At 38.8% G+C, this 16,300-nt stretch overlaps 1 protein-coding gene across 1 annotated transcript in view; it reads right to left on the reverse strand.

Annotated features, from left to right (window-relative positions):
• The window catches only part of scai (suppressor of cancer cell invasion), a 95,264-nt gene that overhangs the window by 43,517 nt on the left and 35,447 nt on the right, over positions 1-16,300 (reverse strand). Inside the window, 1 exon segment of the mRNA XM_052036997.1 lies at positions 6,606-6,742. Coding sequence (XP_051892957.1) covers positions 6,606-6,715 — 110 coding nt within the window. The 5' untranslated portion in view covers positions 6,716-6,742.

Here is a 16,300-nt window from a genome sequence, read left to right on the forward strand (position 1 = left end):
TTTGGGGAGTTGCCACACACACACTATGAGTTTAGTTTTTGGGGTTAATGTTTAAGATTCTAACATTATTACTTCTAACATTCTAACATTTTTACTTTTATTTTTCTTATTATCATAAGTAGTTATTAATAAAGTAGTTTTTAAACACTGAATCATGACTCGGTGTGTTTCTTTTGTTGCTGGTTCGTAACAACCATATGAAAGTAGCTCACATCTGCAAAGCACATTACAAGTCCTGGGGCAAATGACCAATTATATAATGGAAGTGCAATTCTCCAAATTAGTGAAATTCACAGGAAATTTGACTTCATTAAGTCTTACTGAACTGCATTTGGCCCGTTATCCATTAGAGACCCAATGTGTTAACTTTTTTTAAAAAAATGATAGTCTTACAATTGGCAATGAAATACGCAATCACATAGAATTTCAACTTAGATTTTAAGCATGTACTTAAAGGTTTAACTCATCTGTTAAATCTCAGTACTTGCATTAATAAATAAGTGTTCGATGTTTTATCTAACACTATGCTACAAGTTATTTTACACCCACTCTGCCACAGGACTCCTTAACAAAGCACGTGGGTAATCCAATGCAAAATGTTTGGGCACATGCTTGCATCTTCAAATTCCATATAGGTGGGAGCTCAATGCAAAGGCAAAACACTTTCACAAGGGAGAGCTAAAATAAACAAAAAGTGCCCTATATAACTTCCTGAGGAAGAGGCAAAAGTTATAAGAGTATTAGCAATTTTCTGTACTTTCAACCCATGCAGGGTCAGAGGAAGAAACAATGGAACATAATTTTCCTGTGGCATGACATCTAACAGTATTTCCATTAGTTAGACCTGTCTATTTAGGTTTTTAATTAGAGTGTGTGAAAACAATTACAAAAGCAAAAGAACAAAAAACAAAATTTAAGGAAATACTAGATAGAGAGAAAGGTCTACAAAACACAAAACTGTGTACTTTTAAATAGGCTACAATTAAAACCTGAAGAAATAAAACATTGCACTTCCAGTACCGGAGAGGTTGGTTGACTAATTAATACATGTTACATCATTAAAGGGCACTCAAGACTTGAAAATGGTCAAGATTTAATTTTACGTGGCAAGTTTAGTTTTCAACCACTGCACAAGTACATTAACTTCACACCACTAGACAAACTACAACAGAGAGCTCTCTCCAGTTCTCAAAAAACCAAATAGTTCAACCTAAGCAACATATTTTGATTTGAGTGTTACGCCCCCTTGTAAAAAGTGAATGCGCTTTTTGCCCATAAACAATGGTGAACCATTATTAGCCTCAATGATAGCAAACTTCTTTTTGTAAAATATAAATTAACGATACAGCAGAAATATCACATTCCAAACACCTTTGATGAGAAAGTTTTTAAACAATCAAGGAAATTTACTTTAGAAAATCTTATCAAAATTTTAGTTAAACTAAAGGTTTTAGAAATTAACTTAAGTACTTAAATTCTACCAGCTTTACTAAAAGCTAAGTAACTAGATTCTCAGGGACTGAGAACACGTGTTGTGTGCTTGAACATAGAACAGTACAGCACAGGAACGGGACCTTCAGCCCACCATATCTGTGCTGACCATGATGCTAAATTAAATTAATTCCATCTGCCTGCACATAGTCGATATCCCTCCATTCCCCACCTGTTCATGGGCCTGTCTAGATGCCTCTTAAAAGTTGCTATTGTATCTGCTTCCACCAGCTCCCCCGGCAGCCCATTCCAGGAACCCGCCACTCCCTGTGGGGAAAAAAACTTGCCTCTTAAATCTCCTATAAAACTTCCCCCCTCTCACTTTAAATCTATGCCCTCTTTTGACTTTTCCACCATGGGAAAAAGACCATCTACCCGATCTATGCCTCTCATAATCTACCAAATCATTCTGGATCCCACGTGCCTTAATCTTCTGGATCAGCCATCATGAGGGATGTTGTCTATGTAGACAACATCCACTGCCCTATCCTCACCAATCAGCTTTGCCACCTCCTCAAAAAAAACTTGATCAAGTTCATAAAGTATGACCTCCTCCACACAAAGCCATCCTTAATAAGTTCATGCTTTTCCAGATGTGGGTATATCCTATCCTTAAGAACCTTCTCCAATAACTTCACAACCAATGATGCAAACTACGAGCCTATAATTTGCTGGATTATCCCTATTGCTCTTCTTAAACAAAAGGGACAACATTGGCTACTGTCCAGTCATCTGGGACCTCACTATGGCTAAAGAGGATGCAAAGATCTTTGTCACGGCCCCAGCATCTCATTGCTTTTACAACTTTCCATGGTCTCATATTTGTTCCTTCACCTCCCGGTAGCTATTGGCAGCCCCAAAATATATCATATAGTAGAATGTTTACATCTCAAAAATTGTACTAAGGTCTTTTAAGACACATACAGCCTTGAGACAATTCCTCACAATGTTATGCCATCAACCTCATTAAAGCCTTTGATTCTATCAGTCAGAAGGGATGTGGAACATCCTCCTCAAATTTAGCCGCCCATAGGCATTGATCACCATTTTGTGCTCACTTCCTGACGGTGGGCAAGCAATGATCCTCACAAACTGGGTTACAGGAGTCAATATAGTATGGAAACAGGTTCTTCAGCCCACCTCGTCCATGCAGAACAAGATGCCCCCCTCAGCTAGTTCCATTTCCCCACATCCCTCTAAACCTCTCCTATCCATGTACCTGTCCAAATGTCTTTTAAATGTTGTTATTGTACCTACCTCTACCACTTCCTCTGGCAGTTCATTTCATATACGCACCACCCTCTGTGTGAATAAATGACCCCTCAGGACCCTTTTAAATCTTTCCCCCCTCACCTTAAACCTATGCCCTCTAGTTTTTGATTCCCCAATCTGGGGGAAAAGACTGTGCACATTCACCCTGTCTATGCCCCTTATGATTGTATACACCTCTAAGGTCACCTCTCAATCTCCTACACTCCAAGGAATAAAGTCCTAGCCTGACCAACCTCTCCATACAACTCAGGCCTTCGAGTCCTGGCAATATTCTCGTAAATTGTCTTTCCTTCTTTCCAGCTTAATAACATCATTCCTGTAACAGGGTGACCAAAACTGTACACAATATTCCAAATTGACCTCCCAATATCTTGTACAACTGCAACATAACATCCCAACTCCTATACTCAGTGCCCTGACTGATAAAGGTCAGCATGCCAAACACCTTCACCATCATGTCTACCTGTGATGCCACTTTCAGGAAAGTATATATTTGTACTCCTACGACCCTCTGTTCCACAACACTCCCCAGGACCCTACTGTTCACTGCGAAAGTCTAACCTTAACCCTGATTTAACTTCCCAAAATGCAACACCTCGCACTTATCTGAATTGAACGCCATTTGCCATTCCTCTGCCCACTTACCTAGTTGATCATGATCCCCCTGTAACTTTTAATAACCTTCTTCACTATTTTAGGTGTCATTGGCAAACTTACTAACTATGCCTTGTACATTGTCATCCAAATAATTTATATAGATGATGAACAACAATGAGCCCAGCACCGATCCCTGTGACACACCACTAGTCGCAGGCCTCCAGTCTGATAAATTGCCTTCCACCATCAACCTCTGCTTCCTACCATCAAGCCAATTATGTATCCACTTAGCTAGTTCTCCCTGGATCCCATGCAATCTAATCTTCCAGAACAGCCTTCCATGCGGGACCTTGTCAAAGGCCTTGGTAAAGTCCATATAGACAATGTTCCCCACCCTGCCCTCAATCCTCTTGGTTAGCTCTTCAAAAACTTTAACAGGAGAGTGGACGTCAGTGGGCAACCAAACAAAGCTGCATACATGGTCTGACATTTTCTTGCCACTATGTTGCACCTCAACTTCAACAAACTTCCCGTGGGAGCAGAGCTAATCTATAACCATACTGCACCTCAACTACACTCCAAAATCAGTAGTTGAGGTGCAGTAGGCAGGCGATGCTTGTGTTTGTTCATGCCCGGACACTAAACTCCAAGCCATCGTTGACTCATTCAATGAAATATGAACCTTGCCCTCAACATCCACAAGATGGGCCAGCTTGCCCCACCACACAGCACTGCCTTCTGATAATGAAGATCGTGGCAAGGCCTTGGTATACCTGGACAACTTCCTATATCTCAGGAGCCATCCCTCAGCAAGTGCAAACATTGATGATGAAATTTGCTATTGCCTTCAACATGCCAGCACAGCTTTTGAACAACTGAGGCAAAGCATCTTTGAAGATCAAGACCACAGACCTGCCTGAAACATATTAGTCTACACTGCCCTCCAATGTACTTCTGAGACTTGGACTTCCCAGAGCAGGGACTTCAAAGTAGTTGAAACATGGTACCAATGCTGTCTCAGCAAAACAGCCCAAATTCACCAGAAGGATCAACAATCTAACTTCAGTGACCTCTACCAGACCAACATTCCTTATATTGAGGCCTTAATTACACTCTGTCACCTTCACTGGACAGGCCACATTGCTCACAGGCTTGATACCAAACATCCAATACCAGATGCCCAAAACACTCAATCCAAAGAGATTACCAGGCGGATGTGGAAAAGATTCAAAAGAGCTGCTTAAAGCCCCCTTGGGGAAAAAAATTGCAATGACCCTCACTGATTCTTGGGACTCTCAGCCCCACAACTGTTCAAATTAGAGGAGTATTTAGGATAGTATTGAGACCTTGCATTTATGCACGAGGAACACCCAGAAGCCCTGCGTAAGTGGTGGGTGAAGAACACCGCCTCACAATCTACCCACCTGCCCAACCTCCTGTCCCATTTGCGGAAGAATCTGCAGTTCCCACATTGCTCTCAACAGTCATCCAATCCAGAGTGGAAACAAATCATCCTCAGTTCCGAGGGACAACCAAAAAAGAATTAGATCTGAACCTTGAACATGTTAGAAGCTATCAGGACAAAATGTCTTTCTCTCCCACATTTGGTGTGCTCCCCCTTGCCCCCCAACTATCTCTCCCACCATCCCATTCCCTACAAATCCATCACATTTCTCATCAAACAGAAACAGCTCCAACTTTACTTTTTTAGTTCATTAATACTAAATTTGATCTACTGAGATCCTGACTGACAGCTTCAGTTGATGATTCTTTGATGTGGATGAACTTTAGGAAGAACAGATTTACTTGTGGAATACAGGTTTTACTTCAACACACAGCTGAAATATGCAAGGTAAAGCCAACTCCAATAAATATTTATTGAAAGTTCTCAGTAGCTTATTTTAGTTGAAACTCCACAATATCATTTTGAGTAGTCAACACATTACAGTTCAGGTTTTATTTGTCAAAAGAGTTACACATTGTATGTTATAACAAGGCTAGACAGTGGGGGGTTAAAGGGTACAGCAGTCAGCAATAATTTACATCAAGGAGATGACCCAAGGGAATTTTTCTTCATTTTTCTGTGCTCTCATTGACTGCGATTATCTTTGTGCCAGCACTCTAGCTGATCTGAAATTTGGTTTTCAAGATGAATTACAATTACACTCCTTCACCTCACTTTATTTCAGTTTTCTATCATTTATATGTAACATACAGATTTCACAGCTGGTTGGCTAAAAGTATCAACTATAATAAACTATATTTATGTTGTCCCTGGAAGAAAGATTAAGAAGGATTCACTAAAACCCTAGTTATACCGACAGGGTTTAAAACATGTTCAAGAGGAGAAGGGGGAACAGGGAGGAAGGGAATGAGTTTGAGCACCTGGGATTGAGGTACAAAAATGCACAGTTCTCAAACAAACTATAAAAAGGACAAAGCCTCAGGAGAACCAAGATTAAGATCATAGAGGGTTGAAGAAATAGACATGCCAACGGAAGATGATGAGAATCTAAAATAACTGCAATCTACAGGATGCACCCTTTTGAGCATCAGAAAGACAAGTAATGATCGTGAATTAAGGCAACAGGCTTTCAGGCTTTGCATCTTCTGTCTCATTTTTTTCCCAAAATGTGATCTATTTTAACATATTCCTTGTCAGCCTATATCAGCTTTTTCTGCATATTTAGGCATCAAATAGTGAATGTAATTAATTCATCACAACCTCTAACTGCAGCTACTTCATTAGGCCTTGTGCTGCAAACCAGTTTTCAGCAGAATTTTCTAATGTCCAGTAAGAGATGTGCATGTGCACTCCATCAAGTCTGTATTATTGCTACACTAGATATTTACTTCTTTTTTAAATTGAGAGTCTAAACATAGTTTTGATATTAATATGCCAGACTTCAGATCAGCAGTTCCCTTTATTCTCATAATTCCATATATAGATTTCTTATATAAATTATTTCATAAGGATGAACAAATCACCAGCTAACACATGTATGCAATAAAGTGTGATAATGGGTGGAAATTTATTTGAACATTTTTGAAGCAGTATTGTTACAGAATTAATTAGGGTAATGTTGATACTGCAAGATGAACAGAGTATACAATGCAGTGCAATTTACCCCTGGAAAACTTCTGAAGAGAAAGCAAACTTTTACATAAACTATAAACATTAATGGCCACAAAGGAAAAGAGCCATTTGGAAATTTAAAGAGAAACCTCCCGATTTAAGCACTGACCTTAAGCCATTGAAGAGCTGTTTAGATTTATCAAGTAGGTAGCAAAAATCAGTTACAGTCTTCCTCTCTCCCAATGGAATATCATCATCAGTTCCCCCTCCTGCTGTCATGGCTCCTTCCAGATTCAATACTGAAAACTAACAATAAAGGTTAAATTAGGAGATTGAACTATAATTTTTGCCTTACAATTCAAGGTTAAGTATTTAAACCTGCATCCATCAAATGATTGAAAAGTAGTTCCAAGCATTCCATCCATGTGAATGGTAACAAGTAACCAGGAACTTGATTGTTTGGGAGACATTGCCCATTTGTGAGCCACACCAGTACAGCTATTGGATAGTGAATACACTGTTTTAAACCGAGTTATACAATATTTTCAATTACATTTAATTTCCCTGGACGTATAGTTACTCTGCACCATAGGTTAAATAGGTGCAAGTACTATTATTTAAACATAAAAGCCCATCATTTCTCAACTGTTCAATTCTATTTGAGCCACCTCCAATTTGCAGTATATTAAATAATGAAACTATATCTTATTCCACATCTACTTTTATAAAGCTTTCCCTGATGGCTCAGTTGGCTTTTCCATTAAGGAGCTAAATCAGAAAGAACAATGGGATCCCAAGTTTAGTTCCTGGTTGTTGCCACTTTCACCTAGGGATGTCGTGGGAAGACTGCACTTAGACTGGCGAGGAGATTAAAAAACATAATACTAATTCCATAACTGAACACTGTCCAGAGACCTGTGCCAGATCTACCATATGAGCACCATGAAAGGATCTGATTCAACTGTGATGGCATCCTTCACTGTCAAACAGTCTGCCACCACGTCAAGATAAGATTTAAAATATCTTTATTAGTCACATGTACATCGGAACATACAGTGAAATGCACCTTTTGTGTAGAGTGTTCTGGGGGCAGCCCGCAAGTGTCGCCACGCTTCCGGCGCCAACAGAGCATGGCCACAACTTCCTAACCTGTACATCTTCTGGAATGTGGGAGGAAACTGGAGCACCCGGAGGAAACCCACGCAGACACAGGGAGAACGTACAAACCCCTTACAGACAGTGGCCGGAATTGAACTTGGGTCGCTGGCACTGTGATAGTGTTATGCTAACCACTACACTAAAGCATTAGGGCCATTCTTGAGAAAAGTTTCAATATCTTTTGTACAAATGGGTACCCATTATCAAGCAGAACACAATTAAATTAAACAGTGAATCAGAAATTTTAAATTAAAAAACTTTGAAATTAATTTCAGAATACAACTTGAAAATAAAATTGCCATTAAAACAGCACTATCAACTATCACCAGCCTGTTATCAAAATAGCACAAACGTAACAAAAACAGAATCCAAAGATGTCATGCATGTTAATAAAAAAGCCATTACTTCCACATAATGATGTTGCACACCACTGCAGCTTTTAATATTACATCATGTGTAAAACCCAAAAAGTACTGTTTGCTGGGTAGACCACGTACCCAAGTAGACACAACTAATATCATAATGCTCAGCTTGGCATAGCATGCTGAGTGTCCATAAACAGGATTATATTCATTTGTTAAATTGCAAACCAATTTCAGAAAACAAAATAGAATTAATCTACTCTCCCACATAAAAGAGGCTATTTAAAAATAAAATCCATGAAACAACATTAAAGAGCATATGGTGACAGGATGCCCCAATGCCAATGAAATCTTTCTTGCTGTAATTTAAGAAATAGCCAATTTTTTTTTTCACAAAGCCCCACAAGCATAATGAGATAAATAATCAGAAGATCTTTTTATTGCAAGTAATGTGTCAATCTTTTAAAATGTGTCAGGTTCCTTTTAGAAAATTAAGAATAGACCATTTAATATGATCATGCCTGATCCCCTGCCTCAATACTATGTTCCCACTCTTTCCCCATACCACTCAATTCATTTTGTGTTGAAAAAATTATTTATCCATCTCTTTCTTAAATACATTCAGCCACTTGGCCTTTATAGTCTTCTCTGGTAGAGAATTCCACAAGTTCGCATCTCAGTCCTAAACGTCTTAGACCAAGATCCCAGATTTTTGACTCTCTCAGCCAACGGAAATATCTTTCCTGCATTCAGCGGGTCAAGCCGCATAAGAATGTTGTACTTTTCAAAGAGATCTCATTCTTCTAAACGCTAGTGAATACAGGCCCAGTGAACCTAATCGCTCTTCATACAATAGTTCTGACCTCCCAGGACTCAAATCTGTTGAGCCTTCATTGCATTCCTTCTATAGCAAAGATATCTTTTCTTACTTAGTCCAAAATTCACACAATATTCTGGGTATGATCTCACCATGATCTTGTATAATTGTGGGAAGATATTCTTGCTTCTGTACTCAAAACATCTGCATCTACGTATCTGCTTTTAATAACTGGTATCCAAGGACACACAGATCTCTTTGCACCTCAACATCTCCCAATCTATCACCACTTAAGTAATATTCTGCCTTTGATTTGCCACCAAAATGAACTAACATTACATTTAATGCCGTCATACTACATTTGCCATGCATTAGCCCACTTACTTAACTTGTCTAAAACACTTTGAAAACTCCTTATATCCTTCTTGCAACTCAGTCCTGCCCAGTTTTGTGTCATTGTCAGATTTAGAAATATTACATTCAGTTCCTTGATCCAAACCACTGGGACCCAACCACAAATCCCTGTAGTACCTGATGAGTCACCGCCTGCCACCCAGAAAAACAACCATCTATTCCTACTGTTCCAGGTCAGTCAACCAATTCTCAATCTTTGTCAGTTCCATGTACTTTAATTTTTCATACTAAACTCTTACACGGGACTATATCATAGGCCTTCTGAAAATCCAAATGTACCATATCCACTGGTATTTCCCTTACCCGTTCTACTAGTTACATTCTCAAAAAACAAATTCCAGTAGACTTCTCTAATACTAGTTCCTTTCATAAATTGATGCTGTTGTTTAATCCCATTCCATAATCTATGGAATTTTAGAAGATGACAACCAATGCATCCATTATTTCCATGGCTGCTTCTTAGTACCCCTGAATACTGATTATTAGATCCAGATTCCTTTGCCATTTTTATTGTTCCACATTATACATTCTGTTTGTAAGGGACCTACATGTTTTCAGCAAACCTTTTCATACTTGTAGGAACTTCTATGTCCCAATCCTCAAGCTTGCTATTTTTTCTACAACTTAGTATGACTACTCTTTGGATCTAATACTATTCTTAATTTTGTAAGTATGGTTGGATTGCTTTACCTTTCATTTTTGCATCAAACAAAAAAGAATGTGCAACTGTTGCAGTCCCTGTATTTGTTTCTTAAATGTTAGTCACTGGCTATTTACTGCCATGCCTATCAATGAAGCTCCCGAATCTACCCAAGCCAACTCACTCAGCATACCTATGTGGGATCTTTTGTTTAGATCAAGGATCCTAGTTTCAGATTGAACTACTTCACTTTCCATTTTAATGAGGGTTGGAGGCTGAGGGGTGACCTTACAGAGGTATATAACATCATGAGGGGCGTAGATACGATGGATGGTCACGGTCTTTTTCCTAGGGTAGGGGAGTCTAAAAATCAGAGGACATAGATTTAAGGTGAGGGGGTAAGATTTAAAACAGGACTCGAGCAGAAACATTTTCCCCACACAGACAATGGTGGGTATGTGGAATGAACTATGGTGGTATGGAGGGTATGGGGCAGATACATTAGGGACATTTAAGAGACTCTTAAATAGACACATGAATGATAGAATAATAGGGGGCTATGTGGGAGGGAAGGGTGAGAGAGATCTTAGAGCAGGATAAAATGTCAGCACAACGTTGTGGGCCCAAGGGCCTGTACTGTGCTGTAATGTTCTATGTAACTACTAGAGGAAGCTGTAGAGGCAGGTACAATTATAATGTTTAAAAAAATATTTCGATAGGTACATGGATAGGCAAGGTTTAGAGGCATAAGCCTTTCCTATCCATGTACCTGTCCATGTGTTTTTTTCTAAACATTGTAATTGTACCCACCTCTATAGGGCCAAATGCAGGAAAATAGGACTAGCTTGCACAGACTTCTTGGTCGGCATGGACAAGATGGGCCAAAGTGCTGTATGACATTATGTCTCTATGACATCTAAGGATTCCGTGTATGTGAAATACTTCTTGAAGAATAGTCATTGCTGTAACAGAGGAAACAAGGCAACCTGCTTGTGAGAGCTGCAGCATGCAAAAAGAGACGATGATCAGATAATCTGTTTTAGGGATCTCAATGAGGGATTGGCCAGAACACAAGGATCAAGTTCCCTGATCTTTTCCGAAATGATATCATGGGGTCTTTTGTTGCCTGTAGAGCTGGCAGGTCTCAGTTTTGATGTGCAGCTTCTGCATCACTTGAAAATCCTCGATGAGAAATTCTAAAAGGAACTCAAACTCAAAACCTTGCAACTCAGAGCCAAGAATTCTACAGCTGATGCTAAACAAGATCACTCATGGAGAAATGAAAAAATAAACAGGAATAGAAAGAGATGTTGGAAGGCTAAAATTAGGTGGATGGAATGGAGACTCATGTTCAGCATAAACATTAACAGAGACCAAACAGACTGTTTCCACACTTTTATTCCTTGTAATTCTGTATATAAAAGCCAATGCAAGCTGATGTAACAGTGTTTTGGTTTTGAGCAGACAGATTGATAAGATTGAGGAATGAGTAGAACCTGTGAACAATACAGAGGTCAATACAATTATTGCACTATTTTGGAAAATATGGAAAGATTTTTTTTAAACTTTAATAATTCATGAATATTTTAACAACTCCTCTACAATGCTAGGGAAAATAATTTGTAATTTTGTGTGTGATAGAAGAAAAACATGCATTAAAAAGCATCTAAAGGTCAAAATGCAGTTTAGTAAATCATTCTTTTTCTTGCAAGTGCCAACACTACATGACTGCTCTGTGATGTCACAATATTGCAGTCACTAAGAGACAAATGACTTCAAAATCATATTAATTTGAGCAAGTTGCCCAGCATTTTTTAAAATAAATATACATTGTCAAAACAGGACTAAAATAAGCACTCTGTGTGAAGAGAGGTAGTTACTTTTGAAAAGAACTTCTACAAGTTCCTCTCAGGCTTTACAAAGACATTTTTTGGTGAAGCATTAAGAGTATAAAAATAAGTTTAAAACCGCTATTGATCTTGGATCAGAATCCACCAGGGCAAAAAACTGAGGCCATCTTAGCACACAGAATAAGTTTTGAAAAACTTGATCTGCTGCTTCATTATCTTAGAAGATCCTCAACCGCCACAGATCAACAAACAAATAACTGGGACAACCAAAGCACCACAATTTCAAGTTTGACCATTAGCCCACACTAAGTTAACAGATTTCAGCTGAGACAACACAACTTAGCTCAACATTCCAAAATTTAGGGAGATTAGAGAGATATTTATATCTATTATCATTAAGTTCTAACTGCAAGAAGATCACCTTGTTGAACACAAAATGAACCAGCCAGAATCATCATGCTCCATTGGCTCATTAGCTCAAAACTCAAACATTAATAAAATGATTGCTAAAATGGAACAGTAATCCAAGCAAGTCGATGCCTCAGTAGTTGGAAAATGTGGCAGTAAATGAGCAATAATTTCTTTACCTTGCATCAAGGTTTCGCAATCTTGGGCCATGATAAGGGCAGAGAGCAAGAGAGAATGGCTGGGCAGGCAGGGTGAGAAAGAGAGAGATGGTGACAGGCAGACAGAGGGAAGGGCAGTGACTAAGAAAGACGGAAAGTTTGTAGAAATTCACCGCAAAAATTCTTTGATCACTCAATTGTTTTAAATACTTAATAGATCATATTGAACAACTACATTTTAATACATGCTTATTTTGCTGCCCTAATGCACAATACAAGATACAATCCTTCAAAAATATTAAACGGATGAAATATCTAATACCAAGATGCAATAATTTGCTCCTTATACAATGTGAATTGAGGATTGGATACATTGTATGTAGATCAATTGCAAGCAATCTTTCCTTCAAGTTAGAATAGTCAGGTTCCATTCTACAGCTCAGAATATTAAGAAATGGACTAACACTCCAGTGCAATGAACACTTGCCATCTTCCAGATGAGATGCCATTGCCTTCAAGTAAATGCTAAAGAGCCCAAGGAAACATCTTGAAAAAAAAGCAGTGGAGTAATCACCTGTGCCCTGTCTAATATAATCCTAGAATCAGCATCTTTAAATTTGATTTTTTGTCATTATCATATTGCTGCTTGTGAGAACTTACTGCGCACAAACTGTCCACTGCATTTCTTTCATTGGAACAGTGACATTTTGGCTTTAAAGTGTGCAGGAATGCCCTGAGAGAGAATTGACAAGTGCCACGGAAATAGAAATCTTTTCTATTCTTTCTGAACATAGTATTGGGTGATAAAATGAACTTTTTCACGTTCTTCTGTGTTTAATAGATGACCATCAATTTGAAAATGGTACAAGTGAGCTGAGTAATTTCCAGGTTAAAAACCAGGAGACAATAATCGAAAACACGAGAACAAAATACAATCAAGTTGGATCTAACATTGGTACAGTTCAATAACTGGAAATATTGCACTGAGCTTGCTCAAGCCCTTATTTTAGGCACATTTATAGTGCTGTGGCAGGGGATATAATCTTGGAGATAACTCCACCAGAGGGGAGCAAATAAAAAAAACATGTTTTAGGGCTTTTATAAAGCAGTGTGGGGTCAAGAAATAAGGAAATTACTATTCAGAAAGCCCTCCTCTTCTTCTTATTATCATCATCGGGTTGTCCCTTGGGATCAAGGATTATTTACTCCATTACAATTTTGAGAGTTCTGGAGTGGCTTCTGAGGCCAATGTGGGAATCACAGACTCATCCACAGATGGGGCACGTGGCAGCTGATGAATTAGGCAGGTGGGTAGTTTGTTACGGACTAGGTTACTATTGGTGAATGTCCCTTTAAGATAGAGCAGTATGCATGTGTGTGTGGTGTGGTTACAACAACAGAAGATAAAGGACATAATGACGTTTTTGAAGCAGTCAGTCGCAGTCAGTGGGAGGAGAGAAGAGAGAGAGGGAGACATCAGCCTGCTAGTCTCTATCGATGGATGAAAAAAAGTAACTGTGTCTGTCACTAAAATCCACGTATGGATTATTGGAGTAATCCGGTGGAGTCCACTTTGTCGTTAACCTGTAGAGGGAAACAGGTATTTGTGTGGACGGCCACATCTCGGATGCCTTTCGGGGTGGCAGATACTTTGGAACAAAGCAGTGGAGTTCACTTTGTTGTTGACCTGTAGAAGGAAACAGGTATTTGTGTGGATGGCCACAATTCGAGAGCCTTTCAGGGTGAGGCAGATGTGGTGGAGTGGTCACTGCTGAGTAAACAGTGAGGTGTCGTTTGGGTTCCAAAGTGGAACATTTGGATTTTGTAATTACTCTCTATTTTCTCTCTACATTTCCTCTTCAGTCAACGGTGGTTGTTGAAGAAGCCTTTGCTCACGTTTCACCTTATGGCTTGCTGAACTGAACTTTAAGAACCATTCCTGGACTTGGAGTTTGGGAATTTGCCACACACAGAGTTTAGTTTTTGGGGTTAATGTTTAAGATTTAACATTTTTACTTTTATTTTTCTTATTATAAGTAGTTATTAATAAAGTAGTTTTTAACCCTGAAGCATAACTCAGTGTGTTTCTTTTGTTGTTGGTTCGTAACAAGTTCATTAGGTGACCTGCTGTCTATGCAGGGCCTCTGTGTGCCAGATGCATGGTCTCAATACTATTCTGAATGCTCCTTCTCTACTTTGAGCAATAATGGGCCAGGAGTCAGTGGGGAGTTTGCATTTCTTCAAGGCAGAATGAGCTTGGACCACAGACTGAGTTTGTTGGAAATCTGGTGTCAGGCGTTCAAACAAGATGGCCTGCCCAACATGACTGAATGAGTGCATTTTGACCCTCAGTACTGGGAGAGGACACTGCCATCAGTTTGCTTGTCCTTCCAGTGAATTTGCATCAGTGTCTCCAGAGATCTGGTAAGGAATTGATGTTTCACATGGTCTTGTGAACCTTTATCGTCAGAGGGCAACGTGGTACAGCAAGGGCAGATTGGTAGAAGGACCTTTGTCTCACAGTTGTTGAATGTTTAATCCATCCTCTTTCACTTAAGCATCTGAGAGTCAATGGCTTGCACGTCACCTTCAATGTATACAAAAGCAAGTGCTGTCTGCACTCTGCAGCTCAACGACCAAGTTCGGCTAACCTTGCTTCTAGAGCATAGTCACTATAGGTCAAAATGCTTCCCAGGAAGTGTAGACTTTCAGGTATATAAATGAAGTTTCTAAAATAAGAGAAAGAGAATCTCTCTGAGTTAAAACTGGGGCCACAAGTTAGGTAGAATGCCAGGAAGTATTTATTTTCATGAAGATTCACTGACCTATGGAATAGATTGCCAAATTAAGTGATATCAATTTACCATTGTCCTTCAAGGACAAAAGGCAACCTGAGAGCCAAGGGCAATGAATTACAAGGTAGTAGAGAGACAGCTAGGCTTCTTAAGATGGTTACTCAGTTGCTTGCTCAAGATCCTTATGAAAGAAATTTACCCAGTCTTTTCCTTAATGGTACAAAGCACATTTCTTCTCATCAATGGACAGTGATTGTTGGAGCAATACATCTTAAAATGAACCAGTTTAAATGTGCTATTAGTTCTATTTGGTCTAAAATGTCACATGGTTACTAATTTTCCAACTAGTGTATCCTTTGACAATATCCTTTTGCAGCTGCCCCCTCATCAAACACTTGAATAGAATTCAGCTTGAATGAAAAGTATCCAAATTCATAATTTTCCCTCACCTGAGCTTCAGTAAAACATTTAAATCGATCACTTTACTCATCCACGTACAAGGAAACTAGTCTAAGCTTACAATGCACAGTATCAAAAAAGTTAAGAGTTCAGAATTCTACAGGTATTTAAAGAGAGGAGAGAGTTTGTGAGAGTGTGCACATGTGTGAAGAAAGGTGGTTAGAATAATGTTGAATGCAATTTTAAAGGCCAATTAGCAGCAACTTTTATTCAAAAATTTCAAAGACAATTATATCCAGAGAGAAGTATGGATGTATGCATTTAATCTTTTTTCACATATACAACAGGAAAAAAAAATCCACTGATTTGGTCATTAAGACTGAAACATGGTAATCAATTTAAAACAATAGTCCAATACAAACTGTGGATGCTTGAAATCTGAAATAAAAACTAGAACCAGGTTCTGAGAAAGGGTCTTCGACCTGAAGCATCAACTCTGTTCCTCCTTCCACAAATGCTGCCTGCTCCCTGAGGATTTCCAACATTTTCAGTTTTTATTAAGCAATTTATCCAATCTATCCCATCTCAGTTAGAAGGAACAATTTAAGTAAAAACAAGCAGTGAAAATTAACACACAATAAAAGGAAGAGAGTACAACACAAAGTTAAATGAATGACAACATGAGAAAGATAGTTACATACAAGGAGAGAGTAAACAATATCAGACTGATGAAGAGGGAAATCAATCTGGTACCAACTCTTGATTGCACCAGATTGCACCTGCTTGTTAGCAAGGATGAGCATCTGACATATTCAGCATTTTTTTCCAGCACCACTGGGTGCTTGGAAATAATTGTATGATTA

The sequence above is a fragment of the Pristis pectinata genome, chromosome 23 (genome assembly GCF_009764475.1).
Source record: "Pristis pectinata isolate sPriPec2 chromosome 23, sPriPec2.1.pri, whole genome shotgun sequence".
NCBI classification, from domain to species: Eukaryota; Metazoa; Chordata; class Chondrichthyes; order Rhinopristiformes; family Pristidae; genus Pristis; species Pristis pectinata.